The 22,544-nt window shown below is 40.5% G+C and overlaps 1 protein-coding gene across 18 annotated transcripts in view; it reads right to left on the reverse strand.

The window, feature by feature from the left end:
• The window catches only part of p120ctn (adherens junction protein p120), a 34,488-nt gene extending 15,633 nt beyond the window's left edge, over positions 1 to 18,855 (reverse strand). For 7 of the 18 annotated variants that reach the window (XM_065494751.1, XM_065494741.1, XM_065494749.1 and 4 more), the window contains exons 1-4: positions 18,462 to 18,855; positions 3,239 to 3,325; positions 1,272 to 1,390; positions 31 to 99 (exon numbers count right to left, since the gene is read on the reverse strand). In XM_065494751.1, coding sequence (XP_065350823.1) covers positions 31 to 99; positions 1,272 to 1,390; positions 3,239 to 3,307 — 257 coding nt within the window. In that variant the 5' untranslated portion in view covers positions 3,308 to 3,325; positions 18,462 to 18,855. Of the gene's footprint in view, positions 1 to 30; positions 100 to 1,271; positions 1,391 to 3,238; positions 3,326 to 3,375; positions 3,399 to 18,461 lie in introns of those variants that run through there. The other 11 variants (XM_065494745.1, XM_065494740.1, XM_065494755.1 and 8 more) reach the window with 9 other exon arrangements.
• Positions 18,856 to 22,544: the final 3,689 nt, after the last annotated feature.

Genomic DNA, 22,544 nt, shown 5'->3' on the forward strand with positions numbered 1-22,544 from the left:
GCGTGAGCTTTACCTTGCATTAGTTTTTACCTTTGTGTGATTTCGGTGCGAGTGACGCTGCTGTGCTCCTGTCGCTCTTCGACTCGCCGGTTCACCAGCCTGCCACCAAAGCCACGTTTTTGTGTTTATTAAGCGCGTGAGAGAGAAGGAAAAGATTTGATTCTGGTTTATACAGCTGCCTTTTGTCTGCTGACCGGAGGAAAGAGCTATCAGGCACACTGCCGGGAATATTGAAAAGCATCCGTGTTACGCATAAAAGTGCATAATTTTCTCTATGTAAATGGTTCTCCAGGACTGGGGTCGTGAGCAGAATACATTTTAACAAAGATCTCTACACGATAAGTTTATTTATAACTGCTCAAAACGGTTTAATTTGATTTTTTTAGTTGATTCAAGATTTCCGCAAAATTTGACATAGAGTTTCAGACCTAAATGAGCATCACTTAAAATTCCCAAATCTAAAAATCTATTTACCCATTACTGTCGTAAAATCCAGGCAGAAATGGATTTTTAGTACGAAAAATAAGTCTTCTCAAGTTTTAATTCAATTCAACACCAAAATTATTTTGCCAGCGCATTTTAACTATAACGAGCGCATCAATCACCCTTTCAGCGACGCAGGCGCTTTAATTGGATCCGAGTGATTAATTATGCTGGGGAAATAATTGCAAATCGAAACTGCAGCAGCCGCGGAGGCCAAATGAGCCTTGTTCTGAACGAACTCATATCGATTTGCGCGGCGCCAAAAACAAAAATAAGGATCCTGCCAAAAAAGGCGTGTATTTCTGCTGCAGGGCGCGCGTATTGTTACCAAAGAGGGAATGGCGTCAAAAAGGGGGTGAAAGGCCTATGTAGCTCTTTGATCAAGTCCCTCTCGAGTTTCATCTCAAAAAGCAGAGGCCCTTAGAACCATTTTTTGTGTTGTTTCTTTGGTTCACCAGGAGTTTTGGGAAAAAAGAAATTTTTTTGCTACTGTTAACTCACAATTTCGTGTATTAATGAAAAACAAATTTTCTATCTGAAAAATTAGTCTTATTTTTGGAAAAAAACATGAATTTGTAAGTTGCATAATATTTGGACAAGAAATTTACTTGGCCTACACCACATAAAATAACCAAATTTAAAATCTTAAAAGTTCGTACGTAGAAAATTGAGATCTGCAAACCCCAGCTACATAATATACCTCTTGCAAGCGATTAAAAACATTAGTGCTGGAAAAAGCGACAAAATTCTGTACAGAAAGGAGATAAACAACTTTGCAAAACACTTACAGACAAGAGTCGACTAGTTGGCTACTGGACATGTTTGTGATTATTTGTGCTGCTGTTTCTGCGGATGACGTGGACAATCTATCGTCTCCAATTCCATTAAAACTTCCATTCACATGCACCTGCACAACAGTGAGACAAACATTCGCACGTATAAAACGAGTGCGTGAGTCACAATTTTTTTAGCAGAGATGAATGTCTGTGTGGACCGCGTTACATTGTTTTATTGTTCGTGGAACCATCAAAACTGCTTTTGACACGAGCAAAAACTGAAGGGGAGAGAATGATGTTTATAGAGAAAATTTAAATTTTCCAGTGGATTACATTTCTCAAAATTCATCATGAAAAATTATTTTTCATGTTTTGAGAGCAATGAAATAATATCAGATTTAAAAATAATTGAAAATGTTAAAATTTTTTGACGCTTTTACTACTTCAAATTTTGTAATGCAGTCTGCAATTTTTGTTGAACATAAATAGATGCTATATTATTAGCTCTTTTAGAGAAGGTGGGGAACGTGGCTGAAGATCGAGGTTCTTTTCGCGTAAATTATTATTTCAGTATAGCTTCAAAGAAATGTCTAATGGCTGGTTTGGAGCAATCAAGTTTATTTCATAAAGAACTAGAATAGCTTTATACTTCATGACTAATACATATATAAACAGTCAATTGAAGCCCTAGTTTGTGAGAGGATTTTTGCTGATAAGCACAAAGAAATTAATAGCAATTAAACCTCTTCTTGAGCAATAAAGCACAAAGGGCAAGTGGCAACAAAGGCTAGTGGCAGTAAGTAAGTCAAGCCAGCAAGGCAGCCAGTCAGAAAGTGAAGTTTGCCGTTTTGTATGCAAATGCAGGCAGGCAGGGCAGGGTGCTGCCGATCGACTGGTGCACCAGCCACGCCCAAGAGCGCCCTGCCAGCCCGAGCTGCATCTGCGGATGCAGCAGTCAGCGATTCTTCTACCTCGCGGATCGTTTTCGCGACGTCGAGCAGCATTGCATAGCCACATTTTCGCATCACGTACCATTTGAGGGTTAAACGGCATGTTAATTTGTCGCTGAATGCGGCTACAGGACGGCAGTGTTTTGTGTAAAGCTTTTTCAAATGATACGATTTGAGGATGAGATTTTTTATCTCTGGTTTCGCGTATTACTTTTAATCTAAAGGAGTTTCGATTATTGCTCTTTAAATTAGAGGCCAATGCGGTTTACGGAGAAGCGGTTAAAACCAAACCAAACCAAACCACGGTTTGGGTTTTACAATTCCCGAGCACAATTGGCGCTGCGGTTTCGGTTTGCGGTTGAGGGCTTTTGGTTGCGGTTTTTTCTTCCAAACCACAAAAGCGCGCATCCGGGGCAGACCGCTATTTAAAAAATATCTTCAAATTTAAATTCTACTAAAAGGTTACGTCAAAGGGAGGGCGGGGTTCTATAAGAATTTGTCACTCGTTTCCTTTTTTCGGAATTTACTCGGCAATCGGGCAATGAGTGAAGCTGTGGCTAATACTGCGTGGTTATGAATTTGGATGATTGTAATATAGCTAATATAATCATGTTTCATGCCTTTCCAACTTATGAAGCTCTGAGAAAAAGCATCGCATTTTAAAATGATTTTAAAACTGGAATGAGAGCAATAACAACGAATGATTGTTGAACTGAAATTGCATTCAGCATTTCTCGTTGTATACATATAGTTGATGAGTCATGTTGATGTTTTAATGACTCTCAGCTAGAGAAGAAAGGTTTTTCTGCGAGCAAGAAATTTTAACTTAGCCAATGACATGAATTCTGCAGCTGTGAATATGAGCAGTTTTGATGGATTATTGACGTGGTACTAGGTCGTAACACAGGTGTCGAGGTGACAAATTGTAACATGATGTGCGGTTGCAAATTATTTACAAATTGATGGCACTACGGAAAAGCGAGATACACAGACATTGCGAGTGGTTATAGAAAATAGAACTGGATTTACCTTGTCAGAGATCCAATCACCATTCACCGAGTCGCTGGCAGGCCCGTTAGCAACAATCGACACTGGCATCGCAAATGCGAGGAGCGCCTGCAAACAAAAAAGATGAGTTTCGGTGAGCTAGCTATACGTCTATTCACATGTCATTTGCTGTGCGTGCCGGCCGGGTCAAGTGATTTCAATCAAGAAGTTTGACCTCGGGGCAAGCTCAAAAGATCCATTTTCATTTCAATAGCCGTGTGCTCCAGTAAGTGGCAAGCAGCTTATTACATCAAATATATATTGTGTGCACATAAATTATCGCGCGATGGGGTGCAGATGCTGCTGACTGAGCATGTTAGTGCGCACTCTGGAATGTTGCTTGCATCACGAGTGAACAGTCACTTCCAGTTTGTTAAAATATACATACGCGTATTAAGACTGAGCTTGCAGTTCTGGTTGAGGAAAACTAATTCTTAACTAAATAATGCAGACATTTTGCATAGAATCATCAAATAGATTTTTGTAGTATTGCAACACATACTTTTAATTTACAATTTTATATCCTTCATAAATTGAAATTTCTCTAGTTTTCAAAAAGTATTTTTTTAAGTGAATCTTCTATATTTTTCATTTAAATCGGCTAGCTTTGGACCACCAAATATAGCTAAACAAACTCCGGTGCCAAATTATTAAAATTTAGGATTCATTAGTGATTTTGTTGAATTAAATTAAATAAATTTCTGCCCAAATTTTCCCATAAATTCAGGAATTACGTCAAACTTAGTGTTTAACATAGGTCTTCCAAAGTTTTCAGCTAACTGTTAACTCGTTTTAAATATAATCTTTTAGATCCTAGAAAAACAGCCTAGTATTATAATCTTTAATATTTCTTGAGAATTACCGAATGTGTTAAAAAAAAACTAGATTCAATAATTTAACCGTGCGTTTTCCATAAATCAATGGATAAGCACCAGCACGCACCCGTTTGGTATTTTTAAATCTGAATCAGATCAAACTCTAAAACGCTCAACCGGAAACATCCACAAGCATTTAACTGACGACCTAAGCCAACATTTTCGGCCGTTTTCGTGGGCCGTTGGTTCCGTACGTACGCCGGCCGGCCTTTCGCGAGGGGGTTGTTTCGCCAGCTGAACGCAGGGCTGGAGGGAGGGAGGAGGGGATCGATACCGGTGGCGGCGGTCGGCATGCACACACACACGGAGCCGGCGAGTGAGCCCAAGAGTAAAGGCACGCAATCAATGAGACACGCCTCGAAACGAACGGGACCTCCAGCAGCCAGAAGCAGCGTGGACAAGTCGAGCGGCGGACGGTCGACGTCGACGCGCGCCCTCGGGCCAGCCTGCGACTCGACTCGACGGGACCGGAATTCCGAATCATGCTCCTGCTCTCCTTTAATCCCAAGCCAACTGCTTTCAGACTGATTGATCGCGATACGGGAATTATTTTTTGGCAAGAGAGTCGCATTTCCAATTTTGGTATAGGTTGAATTTACTGTAATCGCAATTTTTCCGTTTATATTTATTTGTTTAAAATTCATTCTATTGAGAAGGGCATTTTGTAACTTTCTAGAAGCGAGTAAAAATAGTTCTCAATATTTAAAATTATTACTAATCACCCGAGAGTGAGTTGATTATTTTGTGAAAAATTGCATATTATAATTGAATTATTTATTTTATTAGTAGTTCTTTCTAAAGAGTTGTAAAAAAAATACCAACGTGTATCATCAGGACTTCTTGTTCAAAATTTTATGTATTACTCTCCTAACTGTCAGATTTTCTTCTTTTGCTCTCCACCAGAATTTAGGAAATCATGCCTAAATGAACATAATGGATAAAAATCATGAGAAACTCATTTATATAAATTAAAATTTTCTTTTTTGGTGACATGTTTTGTACCAAGTTTTGCAACCTAACAGGCGGGGTGCTGGAGGCCAGGACACGTTGCAACAAGCTACGAGACGGCAACTTTTGCTTTCACTCAACACCCAGCAGAAGTAACCCCTCTCGTTCGTGCGGCATGACTCAGTCAGTGGGCCCACCTCAAACACGACTGGCCCTTGCTGCTGCTGCTCGCACCCCGTTTTCTCGACCACCACAGAAGCAACTATAAAACTTTTCTCTTCAATGTGCGCCGAGCAAAACGGCTCGAGAGCAACAAACCATAAACGTCGGCCAGCATGGACTCTACTCATTTGTCTGGGATCGATACGTAAGGTTGATTTTCGCCTTTCCGCGTTACGCTATTAATTTGCCTTTTCAGGGAAACCAACGGCAGCAGCAGATGGCGCCATCTGAATTTTGAGGTAATTGCCCTCTGATTTCCAACCAAATTTTTGTCTTTAATGACGGTGGCCCCGCTTCCGAAAGGAGGATGGCGACGACGTGCGCGGAGAGTTCTTTTATACGTTTTATGCGCTATATATGAACGATAGAAGTTTTGCTAATCTGGCGCCTCCCTCCCGAAGATGCCATGCGCGGATGCGCGTAGTTTCGTGAATTTACCCTATGGCTAAGGGTAGTCGGGGAATGAACAGGGGAAGACATTTGTTAGAAACAACACCTGCTGTTTATTCAGTCGATTGTGAAAAGGCTCCAATTTTTTTAATATCTTACGGGATTTCCCAAAACAATGACAACTTTGATAGCAAGAACGATGAAAACAAAATTTTGAGCTGCTTCAACAGATGCTGAGAGTGTAGTGATAGGCAGCATTTTTGGCACACCTCTTCGCACGGTTGCATATACGCCCTTCAAGTTTGCGTTCGTTCGCCGCGCGGCCCAGATCAAAGCGGCAAAGAGGGAGACCAACCGCACGATGCCCAAACGGCTGATCAATTTCAAGTGTACTCTCGATTGCCAATCAACTCGCACCAAGCCTATAACCTCCTCAACTATTCACACACAACTAGTCCCAATCAAATCCTTTGCCTGTGAAGACTGCTGGCTTTGCCAAATCTGGTGGACGTGATAAGTTTCGCAGACTAACTAATTTGCACGAAGCTTTAGATCGTATTAAATAAGTTTACTCAGAACTGTTTACATAAATAAATGCTTTTTAGTGAAATTTACTGTTTTTAAATGAGGAAAATTTTCAAAATTGCTCAGCTGAGAAAGAAGTCTGGATATCTACATAATTATAAAAAATTATAATAAATTATTTGCATCAGAAATGGGCAGAATTTGTTTAAGAAAATGTCTAGATATTGAAGCAAAACTATATTCAAATTACCCCCGTTCAATTCGTGGGTAAATAAAAAAAGAGTTTAGTTACCACACTGAAGTGAAATAAATGTATGGCTTTGGAACGAGTAAGGAAATTTGCAACCCCTGGGCACCTCCTTGAGCAAATTCACGATATCCTTGCGCGAAAATGAGACGTTGTTTGTCGCTCGCTCCATTCCTTCCTTCTCTTTCTCCGGCCGACCCATTTTCGCGCGCGCGTGAGCGTGCTCTGCATTCGCGATCAACCGGCGGCGGCGGCGAAAATATCGGCCGAAAAAAACTGGGCAAGAAAAATCCGAGCTGCGCGCACGAGTGACTCGCAGAATTTCGATGAGGGATTTATTATGTGCTCGGCGATAATTATCCCCTGGCGCGCGCGCGTGAAACTTTGGCCCGATTTTTATTGGCCGCATTAGCGAGCGCCGAGCCCTTTGTTTGGACGAGAGTTAATTCCACCCTCGTCGACGCACGAGATTAGCAAAGCGGGCCTTTGTCCAGACTCTGACGTCTTAATTAAGGGGTTAAGCACCGACGGACGGACACGTGTCAAGTCAAAACGAGGCGAATTTGATTGTTTGTCCAGTCAGCTCCGTCCACTTATTCTCATGGGGATTCGTCAAAATGAGCTGCTGAGGAAAATTGGGGCCAAATATACTTGAGCAAGTATCAAAAGTTTCATAGAAAGTAAGGTTTAATTTAAATAAACGCAAGTGGATTTAAAAATTTCTTCTTTTTCCGTTTGTTTACCAAGTTGTAAACATTTGCAAAAATGGAATATCTTTTTATTTAGTTCTACTCTCCGTTTCATATTTTTTTAATCTTATCTGTTCGTCCTTAGAAACATACAAACAGAAGTTTCCAAATTTGTTTTTTAAGCAAAAACGACAATTTTCCATTTTCTAATAAGGTTGATGCAAAGGCTAACCTTTTCAGTCGATTGAATTCCAAGTTGATTTTCAACCTATCGCTCTTGTTCGGCACGCAATAATTTTATCAAATCAATGCCAAAAGTTTCTTCAGGGACTATTTAAAATCAAGAGCACTTCTACACCCGCATCCTTCCGAAAATTGTAGTTTCGAGAGAAGCAAAATTAATTTTCGGAGAATGTTGACTATGCCGTAATCAAACTTTTCCTCTGGAAAGGGCACTCCTCCTCCCACGTCCCACGCGCAGACAAAAAGTTCTTTTCCCCGGTGCGATATTCCATCAAAATTTTGCGCGCGTGGTGCGCCGACGGCAGTCTGGAGGCGAAAGTTGGTGGTGGAGCCGGGGACAAAAAGGAGTGTATTAAAAAGGGCAGCAGCACGCAATGTACGAAATTCCACGGGAAAAATGCTGTCCAATTTGTGCTCTCTCGCAGACACCACTGCAGAGGACGGCAGCGCAAATTATGGCGGAAAATTTTATCATGCGCGCCACTTTTACAACATTTTTACTACTTTTGACTGTGTGCCTCAAGTTCGGGATGATAAATGACTAATGTTATCGAGACCTCCAGGTGTTCAAAGTTCAAAGCCTGAACGATAAATATTGCAATTAGAGTAAAAAAGATTAAACGATTACGACTCTATTTAAAATAAAAATTAGCCATAGAGCTTTGCTGTCGGGGAGCAGAAAGAGAAAAAAACTTAGGGAATGATTAATAATGGTATTAAATTTGTTAATTTCCATTTAATCGGTTATATTTTATGATAATAGTTGAAGGACTGCATGGTTAATTCATTTTTAGAGGTAAAAACAAATACTAAACCAGTCTGTTCCCACTATTTAATATTTTAGATCTTTCCTATTTTTTCAACGCTTGGATAAAGAGCAACCTGCGACCTGCTCTGGTGAACGGAACTGCAACGCTGTTAAATGCATAGCATCCGAGTGCATTCGATCATTTAGCAGTGACAAAAAAGGCTAATATGTATGGCACGTAGCGGGTTGCAAATAGGGCAGACCCGCGTTCAACACAATGAGCGCTGCTGCATTCTAAAATATGTACTCTGCGGGCTTTCTGCGGTGGTGCGGAAGTTGCACTTGTTCCAACTTCCGTTCCCACACACCCCCTCCGCTTTGTTTTGCACCAAATTTCTAGAGACGACGCCTCCTGCCGCCGCCATCAAATATGTGTACGGCGCGGGAGAGAGATGCAGCGCGGAAAATAAAATTACGTATAGTCTCGTCGTGCCAAGTCAGATGGAAAGTCTCAAAAATTATAGAGCCATTGTTTCAGTGGGAATTGGATAGTTTGAATTGGATATTCTCCCTCCGAAAAAAATGGGTATTCATTGATGTCTGACGAATGAATTTTCACTGCAGGTGCTGAGTTATGGTTTAAATTATTCGCTTCAAGCCGGCAAATTTTTATACGCAAATTGCGTCGAGGAAATTCAATTTCCCCGTCCATTTACGCTTAACTCGCTTAATAAGCACAAATTCATTCACATGTAAATGGACATCATGAAAGCGACCTCTGCTCCACAGTGACAAACACACTCATAAAAAACGCTTCCATCTGTTTGAATTACGTCATTCCGCCAGCATTGCATAATTCGATTTCCCTTTGCTGCCGCCGAATCGGGTGTAAACGGGGATGGAAATTACCTCTCCATTGTTTACAAATACGACACAAATGGCCGTGCAGCCGCCGCCACCGCGCTCGTCGATGGCGAAAAGACGAGCAAGTGGGTGCCGAGGCGGCGGGGGTGAATCGCCCGCCGCCTTTTATTCAAGCCAGCTGTTTGCAAGCACGGGGTGCACCCCTCGGGGTTGCTCGGCGGGCAGACCAGACACGATGCACCCCCTTTGTTGTTCGAGAGGGTGCTTGTCGCAGACCGGTGGATGAAAAATCCTGGCCCGGCCAACCGCGGCACAACATTCACAATCGGCCAAATGGCCAGACACACTCGAGCGGTGAAAGATACAGTGGCGGCCAATTTGCGGCGGATTCGATTTTGTTCTGCCTGCGTTTAAACCAATCAAACGTGAATATAGAAATTGCATGTTTCACAGATGTTTCATTGATATAATATTAACGCGCAAGTATTAATTAATTTTCGATAACTTTCGCATATAAATATTTGATTTTAATATTTTCATTCATGCCAGAAGTTATTATGAAGTGGAGCTGAGGTGAAATTAGCAAAGAGGCCCGATATTTTTTCAGTCTAGTTTGTTCAACTGAGCTCTAAAAACTCAAAGTGCACTTTAAACTTAAAATCTGAGTGTTTTAGGCTTCAAGAGGGGGGAGGGGCACAAGCTTCCATAGCTTTTGCTTAGTCTCTTTGGAGGGTCAGGTTCGCAAGGAACCGTTCAAATCTGAGATTGCATTGTTAGGAGACGAGAAAATAAACAGAGCAGTAAAATTGCGGGCAGTTTTCGGGAATTAGTGGCCGAGAGCGAACGGGGTCGCACACTCGCTTCGTCTTGGAGACATTATAGGGTGATTTTATGGCACCCATTATACAGCTCTTTCCTCTCAGAAGCTAGATGATCATCGGAAAAGGGCCGCGTTTGGGGGCGGCGCCAGTGTGTTTGCATTGTGCTGGCCTCCTTCCAGCCTCCCGTCCACGACACTCGTAATTCACCACAACAGACAAAATTGCAAATTGGATTAACTCAGAAACTTGGAAGCGGAAAATTTTTAGTTTAAACAAAGTTTAGGAGAATCCTGATTTATCGAATTTGCTAGGGAAATTATGAAATAAGTTTTATTAGTTATTAACAGAAAGTAAGAGCATTGATTGTTCCGAAATTTTGATGAACAGAACGGGTGTTTTTTTTACAATGGTTATAAAAAGGTCTGATTTCACAATATCCCAACCGTCACTTTTCTAAACCTCTCTCCGATTTGATTATTCTACATCACCAAGTCTGGAGCCCTTTTCCAGTAGAGTGAGTGAAACGGATACAAAAGCGATAACTTCGCATTATTTCATTTGAACACTGAGATCACCAACCAGCATATCGCAAATATCCTCATTACTAACAAAAACATTGATCTTTATTATTTTTACTAATTTAAACCGATTTTATTAAAAAACGTTAAGAAAAACTTAATTCAGATAGATTCAAGAAATGTGAAACAAAAATACTACTTAATCCAGCATTGTTGGAATGCCCTTAAATAAATTAAATTTATGTTATGGAAAGAGTATTATTTATTTATTTATTTGTAAACATACTGAGAAGAAAACAATACTATATTTGGAACAGGATTTCCCTCTCGTTCTAGTTTGCAGAAAAATTATGAAGGGCCGCCAGACTCCAGACTGAGAAGTTGCACCTCCAGATTGGCGAGCGAGCATCGTGTTGTTGTGATTCGGCTGATTACGTTTGCCAAAGGTCGACGCACTGCTTGCCGCGAGCACGGGCAGAGGTGTCGATTGTTGCAATTGGCCGCGCGATCTGGCAACAGGGTGGCTCGCCTTGAACCTGACTGACAAGCCGGCCTCTTCCACACACACAACTTGCCTCTCGCATGCACACTCCGTACCACAGAGAGACGTCCTGCGTGCGTGTGTGTATTCCCGCGGACAAACGTGCCAGCCCACGAAAAAGAGACGTATAAATTTTAATGATGCATAGGTACGCGCTGCGCTGCGACGTTTGTGATGATGCGCGATTGTTCCAGGTGTCGGAATTGGAACGACAACGCCCCTTATTCTTAAGTAATTATGCATGTCTTCCAGGTGTTTCGAGCTATTTAAATCTTCTGACAATGAAAGGTTATTCAAATTGTTGTCGCTTCAGACGGGGGTTGAACAAAGCAACAAAGCTTGAAGAGATGTGAAATATATCAATTTAATTAAAATAATGAAAAAGGTGCAAAAAAGTTTTAACGTTGATAATGTGGATTAATTGAATAATTTTTTAAAATCATCTCTAAATGGACATATTGTTATGAGTTCTACCGCACCTAGTTATCGGGGTATCTCTAACTGACAGAGTACGGTTAGGAAATCGCTTAACTTTAACTCCAATAATTTATATTCCGGAAATTACTATTTTTTATTTGCAAATCATTGCAAATATAATTCTAGGCGAATAAGGTTTAAAAATCAGGCGTCTAGAATCTACTTGCACCACAACACATTTAAAATCGAATAGCTGACTTGTCTCTTCGGCCATTTTAACTTATCTTTTTTACTTATTTCAAACCTTATATAAATGCTTAATAAAGATAAAACCAAATTGACCATAGTCTCTGATCGAGAATTCTTTTTGTTTACCAGAGCGTACATAATCAACTTTTTAGTTAAATGAGTTATGAGTTTCGAAAGGCTGATTGCATCCTAGGCAAGAGATAGAAAAATTCTCGCCCATGCTTCTTTGTTTAATCGGTGCAATGTCAAAGACAAGTAACGGGAGCCATGAATGGGGCGTATTTGTGCACCGGGGATATCGATGTCGCTCTTAATCTCTCTTGTGGTCAACTGCTCCACGGCGAGAATAACAGAGCAAGAGCGCCCTTTGATCTAACAGGAGCGACCTTCCAATCAGCGGCTGGTGCTAATTTCGAGACATTGTTTGGCAACCGAATCCGTCACGCTATTGATTTTGCCGGGAAAAACAGCACCCCGGCAGAACAAAGGAAGTTTTTCGCGGGCGAATCTCAGCAAACAAACATTTTCCTTTCCTCGATCCGCGTCTTTTTTCCCGCCGACAAGAGGAGTGTACTTTAGCTGATTCGCTGCTTCCATATTCACAAAAGCGCTTTTCTTTCGGTGCTCGTCCGAGAATGTCTTCAGCCCTGTCTTTCCTCAGGTGCAATTTTTCTGATTTTCCGCCAGCACGCACTCGCCTTTTCCAGGCCTTTTTATTCTCTTTACGCAACGTGCTCGTAATGTATGCGAATACATGGCATTTATATAGATATAACTGGCAACACGGCTGGCTTTTGCTCCCTCAGGGCGACGCACCTGCAATCCGAGCAAATCTGCCGCCGTCGCTGCTTCTGCTCCGACGACGCCACGGCAGCAAAACAGAAGCCACATTTGTTGGCCTTTATCCTTTCAGGAATACACGCTTTTGCTCATTTGGAAAATTAAGTTAGAAAAAATATACGGGCCTGAGATAAATTTTTAATTAAAATACTTTTACAAAACATAAACGGAATTTGTTATGAGTGCTGCTCTTTTTTTTCTTTTCGCGCTTTTCACCTAATCATGAAGCAAATATGCATAATTCTAGTAGGGTTCTAAGAGTATTTTAATGGCTTCAGCATAAGCTCTACCGGTTGAGGATTGTTAATTAATGAAGCAATAATAAGATATTGTATTTCACACAAATTTAAATGAATCACCATTTAACCCTTGACATTTACATCTGTTTTTAGAGGTGGTGGAAGTGGTGATTTTAGTTTGCTAATTCATATAGGTTCGCATGGGCGGCGGAATTGTTTAATTTCGTAGCCTACACAATGATGCAAATGGCAGGGAGCCTCTGGTGCTCTGATTGCGCGAGCGAGGAACAAGGAAATTAACGGTTTATTCTGCTGAGGCTAAAATTAGAGGCCACCGTCTGCTCCAGCAACAAATGGCCGGCCAGCCAACGAACACAAACGTTCACGTTCCTCTGATTCTCCTTGTTGGAATTCGAAAATTCGGAGGCACTTCACGATGACACGGAAAATTGCAGTACTTATCAAGCGTCGTGAGGGGATTTTTAAACTATTTTCCTCTTGCAAAGTTAGGCGCAATCTGCTTGTTTGCGTAGCACTCGAACAACTTTCCGGCTCAAATACGTTTTCATTTCGGCAAACTTTATTATCCTCTCAATTTCCACTTGCCAACGAGAAATTTATTGAAAATTCAATTGTAGTAATGGCAAATAACTTATCTCTAACTGGCTAAAGAGAGTGCTCACAATCTCGCAGTGGAGAGAAGATTTAAATTTTAACCTTTAAAAATCGACTCAAATATTTAATTTCACGCGTCTATGCAGTTATTACTTGTTAATTTTAGCGTTTATTTATGTTGTTTGAATGAATGTTTTCAATTGTAAGGTTTTATTTATCTCATTAACAACAATAAATGGATCACCAAATTTTCCTAGCCTAAGAAAAAAGAACGCAAGAAAGCGCGAGCAAGAGATTTTAACTGAGTTATTATTGGCTAACAAAATATAAATGTCACATAAAAATAACGATCACAAAATTTCTTTTCTTTTTTCCAACAAAGAGTATGATGAAGCAAATCATGTGGTAAAAATGAAGCGAAAGGGGAGAGCTGGGAGGGACTGGCAGCAAGAATTAGGAAGCAGGCCGGCCAGACGGTTTGGATACGAGAGATGCGGTATTGATCGTCCATCCGAGGCGGCGCGTTTGTTTCTCATCTCTCACTCTCGCCTCGCTGTCTATGTTTCTTCTGAACGCCGGCACACGACTAGTATTTCATGACCCTAATACGGTCACAAGAACCAAGTTTCCCGACCAAAAAGGTGATTATATTCAACATTTTGATATATTGGTCGACACAATCTTTCCTCATTGAATTATGAAACCTGATGAAAATTGTTAAATATGAATGATGTAGAACGTTTTTTAGCAGGGTCTAGATTGATACTTCCAAATCATGAAAAAAATAAAAAAAAGGATATTTTAGTATCAAATTAACATACTGCTTTCAACGCGAACATCCGCATTTGCATTCTTTAGGGATTTGCAAATCTATCCGTGGCTTAAATTCGCTTCCAATATCCGCTGAGCGACCGAAAACTGGGCGTCGCTTTCTAAGCTACTCTTTCGAACGCTCTGATCCACCTACACCCCGCAATTAGCATACGTCGTTCGTTATACGCGCTCCGAATAAATAACTCTATTTGCACAATTTATGGCAGAGCAATCATAGTTCAGCATCTGGCCGCGCACGTGAAAAGTTGAAAGCTTGCAACTCGCTCTGTTCGTGAGTAACAGGGCGGCGTTCGGATTAGAGGTTCATCAACCCACTAAAATGGTTTGAAACAAAAATCATTTTAGATAATAATGGTATACCCACAAACTGATAAAAAAGAGTTAAATGAATACCCAACTTTATAGCAGCAGTTTTCACAACTTAAAATTAATCACTATTTCAAAAGAAATTACAGTTCCTTTTCCAGGCAGAAACAGTACCGCAGAACACAGACAGTCAGAAGGTACCAAAATGCGCTGTGGTCGACCTTTATTGCACTTCCCGGTTCTGCTCTCATTTCCCACCATTAAGTCGCGGTTTTCTCACTTTTGTTTCCTTTTTGTGCTGCTCTGATAACTCCCGGTGCTGAAATTTCAATATTTGGCCAAGAGCAGGTCTGGCCTCTTACAGCTTACAGTAGATAGGAGCATCAAGGAGAAACGCCGGCACAAACTATTGTTTCTAACACTAAAAGATCGCATCGGCTCCGATCCTTCTTCACTTTCGCGACAACTAGTTGCGCGCAACTGCAGTAAAAGAAAAGAAGTTTGGTGCCAGTTTCAACAAAACTCTCGTCACCAATTTATTTTACTTTCTAGAATTTTGTTATCAGTGGTGACATAAAAATTCTAACAGATATTTTGTTTCCAAATCCAAACTATGCTTAAACCTATTGAATCATCTCTGTGTGATTAAGTTCAATTTTATCAGGAGTTAAAATTCTAAATCCCAGCATTTTAGTTCGGAGATTAGATTCAGGAAGCAATTTTGCTGCGTTTTCGGCGACAAATTTCTTGGGCGTGTGGCGTGAAGGCAGGAGCGCGTTGCATGATTGTCCCGTTGCTCCTTCTTTGTGGGCTATCGCCAGCCTGCTGGCCTTTCGCGTCCCAATCGCGCTCTCGGGTCAAAAACTGAGGCGGCCAAATAATGGTCTACTTAGCATGTGTGCCTCGATGAATAAATTTCAACTCCCATTTGAGACTTTGGGCGGTTGCACCTGCGATCGTAAAAGCACAATATTATTTACTATGACGGCGACCAGATGAGATATTCTGTTTGCAAAATGTTATTTCACTGTGTCAGTCAGGCTTCATCAATTGATTTTTTAAACGTTTTAATTTATGAGCCGGCATCACATTTAATAGGAAATCTGTTACTCAAGCAGGAAAGCTTTATTATTACGAAACAAGATCTGTTTTTAGTTAATACTTCGATTTTCCTCCCTTTTATGGCTTTCGAGTACACTTTCTTTTTATCACGCGATCCAAAAATAAAATTCAAGTTTTCAGAAGAGCGAACCTGAACAGGAAAAGTCACTTGAAATGCACATGAAACGCTGGCGGAAGATAATTTTTAACTGCTCGCCCGGCGCTCTGGATAATTCCCCCGGATTCTCTCACGCTCGTCCCGATTCCGTCGGCCCCAAACAGCTACCGAATTCAGCAGCAAAAATGAATTCACGAAGCGTCACCACAGCATTGACATTGCTCGCGAATTACTTATTGTTCCAGCTGTAGTATAGAAGCCGTAAAAACACGATTTATCAAACCCAACGGTTGACCTTAAGCTCAATCGTCTTGCTGAAAGAAAAATAAGAGGAATTTCGCTTCCGCGCCTTCTTCTCTTCTTTTTTGGCACGGATTTGGGATAAGTTTCTATATTTGTAAGGTACATTCTTAACTGAAAATTGCCACAAACATAAAACTGGACAAATTTGGTTTACAAGAAGAGCCATAATACTTTATCTTGATTTTTTCAGCCTTTAGAGCATCATTTTCCATAATTCGGAGAAATTTCAAAAATTATATTGTTTTAAATGATTCAGCTAATTTTGATATAAGAAAAATTTGGCTACTACATTTTATTTCTAAATTACAATTATTACAAATCATGAAGGCGAGCATGCTAAAGACCTTCAACAAGAAATTGATGGTTTATTGCTCCTTTTCTAAACAAACAATAGGAGTTTTAGTGTAATAATGTTATTTTGGACCTTAAATCCTGGAATTTGTGATCTAGCTCTTACGTCGCCCAAATTGTTCACGATATCAAGTAGGATAGAAAATGAGTGTTTCTAATATATTTTTTCTTGAGGTTTTTATAAGTTAGCGCCGATTATTTTTCTCTTTTTTATTTCCAGCCAGTTTCTGCTTCTTGTAGCCAATATAATTTTCTTAAAAAAGTTCACTGCTTTGAATCCACTCCACCCTTTCGCCACTAGATAGGCCACGCAGCCATCCTTGCGTCAAGCGGGAAGAAATATAATAATAATTCCTCTCCGACATTGTCACAGACAGACAGACAGTGCGCGAGTTGCTAGCTGAAAATACGAGAGAGAGGGCCGCGTGTGTCTGCGAGCGGGGAAGAGTTGCAAGGTTGCCGGCTCGACCTGAACCTGGTGAGCCTCTTCCTCGGACCCTCTCTCTCCGATTGTGTGCGTGAGAGAGAGGAGAAAGAAAAGGGTTTTACGACAAAAAATCTCGATCCGTAATAATAACACACACGGCGGCGGCTGCGAGGCAGAAGCAGCAGCAGCAGCAGGGCAGTGAGTCAGGATGGAATCTCGGCGGCACTGCAGGTGCAGCACCTGGACTCAGGTGCCGAGCCGCGATCGATTAACCTGGATCGGGGCCGGGCAACGATTCGTGTGACCGCCGCGGCTCGGGTTTGCATTTGCAGTTCGACGCCAATTAATGACATATTAATTGCTGCGTTTTATAACTGTTTTGCTCCGCTCTCGACGATACTTAATACCGAATATGGATTTTACAAAGCAATAAATATGCATTGCAAATCATACACGAATGATAAGGTTACCACCAGCATTATTTAGTTCTTTTTTTCTTAATGGAGCTGGGGAAATGCACCTTTTTAATTTGTGTTACCACCAGGTAAAGTTTTTCGGATATCCAAATAACATCCTGAAAACACACATTATTTCAACCTTATTTCCAGGAAGGGAAAACCTCAAGGAAATTGGCAATGTTTACAAAAATTGCAATAACTGATTTCTTCGTGAATTTCCTTTTGAATTCAGGTATGCCATGGAGTTGCAGAGGAAATAGAGGTATACTGGGCCAATTAAAAAATGTCTGTGGCGTCATACTAGTTGGAAAAATTTACGATAAAAATTTCCTGCCGTAATAATGATTTAGCAATGAATATGTGGTCCCTTCCAGGAGATTGAATGAAAATCTTAGCAAACTGAAATGACGATCATCTTTTTGTATCTCCACCCTACCTTCGCTTATAAATTAAGGTATTGCTTAAATGGAATTCGTATAAAAAGCACGCTGGCTGTATCAGCTGGAAAACCCTTACAGTAGCCATCTTGCATGTCTGACCGGCAAGAAAAACACAACTCGTTTAGGGCTCCCATTGGAACAAAATTCTTTCACTCATTTTTCAAATCAATTCTGTAAACAGAGCTATGATCTGTGCAATCCGAGAAAACAGCAAAAACGAAAAAAATGAGCATGAAATCATTGCTGTGTTAGATTTGTTTCAAACAAAAAATACAAAATCAAATAATAATTGTTTCAAGAAAACCAAATTAAAATTTAATTTTCATTGAATTCTCTGTATTTGGTAATTTTGTAAATTTTTTCAGTCAGTAATAATTATTATTATTTTCTTATTTTAGATATAGTTTGCACGTTCATGGAATTAGTGATAAATGCTGCTATACCGTGTCAGTACGATTCCAATTAAAGGAATAAAATCTCGTGACGTTTGATTAAAATTTTAATTAAAAAAGTTAGCTCGCAGCCCTTTATGTCAACCCTCGGACAAATGAAAGGGTTGAAAAGCACGTTCATTAATGCTGCTTCCCCTTGAAAGAGGTGGCGTCAATTATTTCCAGCCTCGATACTCACACGTGCTCTACAATCAGGAGCCCCAAAAATTCGCACTTATATCCCTTATATCTCAATATATAATAAAATTAAAGAAGTAAATTTTCTGTTAATAAGCTTAGTCATCCAAACCCGTATAAGAAATCAAAGGCTAAAGAAGGCGGCTTTTGAATATGAACGAACGTGGAAAAACGGCGCGTTTCAGGATAAGCAAGAATCGCGTGTTGTCATGTCAGGTGTGGCGCCTGTCGAGGGCCAGGTACTCACCTGTGTTCATGTTTTTGAGCTGGCCGATGCTCGCTGCTCAGGTCGGGCAGATGTTGACGGACGGTCCTTGTCCGAATGGGGGGCTGGGACGCCACTGGGTGGGTGGGAAACTCACTGAACTGGGGTGTGCAACCCTGTCGCTGCGAACCGGGCTGGGCAGAACCTGCGTGTTTGCTGGGCAAAAGGGCCCGGGGCCGGGTAACACCGCACTCGCGAACGCAACACTGCGCGGCAGGAAACACACACGGCGCCGCCGCTCGACTGCTTCTGATGTCCCAACTGTCCACTGTCGGACGGTCTCGAAAGCACGGGCTCGCACCGACGGTCCTCTTCTCTACGATCGTCGTCCTGACGTACGCAACACCAAAAGCTTGATACAAGCCGTAGCAGCAGCCAAACTCACGACGCCAGCGCCACCGCCTCGCCGGCCACGCGCCCGTGGCGGCCGCCGGCGTAACTACGTGCTCGCCGAGCAGCAGCTAGCCTCGCCAGCCAGGCGCTTTTATTTCCTCAGGCGACCAGCCTGCCAGCCGACCGCCTCACCTTCTCCCTCTCTAGGGCGCTACGGGTAGTGCTGAAACGCAGCGGGAAAGTTCGTGTCGCTTTTTATCCGCAATTTTCCGCTTTCCCGATGCACATAACTGCACTGGAATATACAATTTATTCGCTCAGGTCTCATTGCGGCGAATGTTTCGTGAGTTTATGATACAAAGAACGTTCATTCAAATCACTGCACGGTCTTTGAAACATCAGCCAGTTAATTGTATGACTGTGTGTATATTTATTATATTAATTTTTTCAATTTTACCTACGTACATTTAAAACACACCAACGGTCAAATGATTTTCTGTTGCTCGCTAAATTTCGTATTGGTGGCTTTAAAATCGCGCATTGCTCAACAATAAATTACAAAACTGCAAATCAATTTGATTTGACAATGGAAATTCGAATGGATGCTAAGCAATACGTAATTTCACCGCCACCAGGATGATTTGGTATTAATTAATAGTTGACTGCTAAGTGCGGTTCTGTCAACATCCATTAGTCTAGATAGTAAAATAAAATATAAGTTTCCTTTCAAAAGCCGAGATGAAGAGTTATTTTTTCTTTCTCTCCAAAACTCAAGAGTATTCCTGAATAATTAAAATGTTCGTTTCCCACTCAAAGCGTGGTTGGGCCTGAGAATTGTGTTTTGTCTATGCGCACCTTTTACGTTAATTTCACAGAGAGGCGCCTCAGTGCTTTCTCTCCCCGTTTGTTGACAAAACACGAGTTTGCTCTTCAAGGCCCAACCTAATTTTAAACGCACAGCAGGTACAAAGTTCGCACAAGCGCTAATTGAAAATAATGGCATTTTAGGGGAAAACGTTTTATCTTTTAGCCTTTTCCAGAAAAAAATATAAATCGATCCAACTTATGAAAAGGCTTATTGATAATTAAAAAGGAAAAATTTCTTCAATCTCAGCTTACTTAGCACCTCCCGTGGCCCATGAGCCACACTACTAATTTTTTCCCTTTTGGTGTCCACAATAGTAAACGTATTTTGCTAATTGATTAAATTTATTTTCTAAAAAATCTTAAACGAATACCAGCCACTTGCGTTTAGTTAATTTCTTTTTAAAGGTGATTTTTTTTAATTCAAAAGCTACTAACTAACTTTAATCAGTTTTAATTCTAGACCCTTCCTTTCCTTCCTCTAAATCTGCAAAGTCTAAAGAATTCGCAGACTTTGTGTTTAAACTGCTATAACTAGCATTTTCCGTTGGCAAGATTGTATGGACGTAAAGGGGTAACTCCGTTTCCTCTTCTGTTTTTCATGGCAGGTTCCCCCTTTGGAAGTACATTTACATTCAAATTGCTCCAGCTATAATGCGGCCAGCATCTTTCTCTAAAATTCTCACAATGGACCAGCAGCACACTCGGGAGAGAGCAGAGCAGGATTAAAAAGACGACTGCCACAGAGCGAGAGTGCGTTAGGTTGCTTTTAGATTATTATTTAGCGCGACAGTTGAGCCGGAAGTGGAGAGCGTAATTGAATAAATGAACGCGCGCATCAGGGACATGACGGGAATGAAAGGATTCACAGGACCAGTATTCCCTACAAAAAAAAAACAATAAAAATAATCTCAAACCACGTGACAGCAGAAAGATTCAACGTTTAAAAATAATTTTATTGAATGATTTGCTTCACATGTGAACATTTTAAGACTTATATTCTAGTCTGATGTACCTATAAACATATATATTTTTTTTTAATATCTACATTACTAATATATAAACTATAAATCATGGTGGCAAATGATACTCTTTAGTTCTGAAAAAAAAACCTGATGAGTATTAATTTAAATCTACTTCCATTCCACAGTGAGGAAAATTGTAAACATACAAATTATAGCGGATTTTGTAATTCATAAAAAATTATCATTTACACCCTTCACAAATACTTTATTGAAAATTTAAAAAAGTTTGAATAAAAGATAATTAACAAAAATTTCGACCCCAATTATTCATCGTGAGGAGTTGAAAGTGTTGGGTGCCCGCAGGATATATTTTTTGTTTATTACTAACGGCAAAACAATTATATTCGGTTATGCATTTTTAATTTAAATTAATTCTGGTTCTCTTGAGATAAATTTCCCACATAAAATCGTTCCAAGCACCCTTTTGTTTACAGCAAACAAACACCGCAATTCATTTTGCAGCGCCCTTTGTTGTACTGAAGGCTGTTCTCCTCTCCACCCACACCCCACGACAGCATCTCGATGGTGTTTGATCACGTAGACCATAACTTCGGGCAGGTGTAAATTGTGTTTGTACTCGGCTCTCTCACAAGATGAATCAATAAGGGCGAAAGAGCGACTCATCGGATCGCGCTCTCTGCTCTCACTGCTGGCAAGAGCATTTTGGCCGAAAAAATAGCGCACCCAAATCAAAATTTACGCACGCACACCGCAGAGCACGATCGAGCGTGACGTCATCGGGGTTCGTTCATTATGCATTTAAGGGTTGTAACCTTATGGGCCTATGACACGATTTTATTCACTTTGCCATCAAGCAGCCGTTATACGTAAAGAGAATTTGATGGGGAATGTGCACGTGCCTTGAAAAAAATGGGGAATTGAAATGAAAGACATAATATTTTTAATATTAATGGATAAAGGAAAAAAAATTAAAGTCGGAAAAAATTAATTTTGAATAACTCTTAAAACTAACTAACTATATTATACTTTAAAATGAAATTGAAATAATTTGTGACGGTTAATGTCAACCAGAATTGATAGAAATAAAGAAAATATTTAATGCTCTTTATTTTCGGAAAATTTTGCTTTGCTGTTCATCTTCTTCAGAGTTGATCTGCAAAAATTTATATATTCAAAAGCCAATCATATTATTAACCATTGTTTTAAACTATTTTTTCACTTCTCAAGAAAGTTTCTTTAACATCTACTTGCTTATTCTATTCTAATTGACACTAGGTAATAAAATTAATTACAATCAAACACACTTAGTCAATAATTTAATTTTCATTAATTTGAATTAAAAAGGCATTTAAAAATAAAAAACTTCCCACACCATAAATCGTCATATTTATTTCGGCTGCGTGGCGGTACTCCTTTTTGTTTCTTTTGGTTGGCAAAAAGCACGCACAATCCGCGCTGACTTGACTCTGCATGAAATAACACACCATCAGGGGCTTCTCTTTCACTCCCTCTCGTAACCATAAAAATATCACTCAGCGAGCCCAAGCCGTTAACTCGCTCGAGTCAAACAAAAACACTTTCTTTCTGCATGCACGACAGTGTTTATGTAGATTTCTGCTCCCTCCCGAAAATTATTTTTCTTCCTCTCAAGGGATTTCAAGCAAAACGCACGAACTCGTGAACTCGCGAGTCTTTGCATTTGATTTTTGTTGTCAGCTCACTTTTTTTTAGTCGAGCACGCAGAAATGTTGCAACACCCTTCTTAAAAGTTCTGTATCAGCGCGCGTGAAATGCAAAACGAGTCTCAAGTGTGCTGACAGATGACAAGATGAAAAGCAAAGCTCGAACACGACGACGCGTTTGAAAGCCTTGGAACATTTGT

The sequence above is a fragment of the Cloeon dipterum genome, chromosome X (genome assembly GCF_949628265.1).
Source record: "Cloeon dipterum chromosome X, ieCloDipt1.1, whole genome shotgun sequence".
Classification (NCBI taxonomy): domain Eukaryota; kingdom Metazoa; phylum Arthropoda; class Insecta; order Ephemeroptera; family Baetidae; genus Cloeon; species Cloeon dipterum.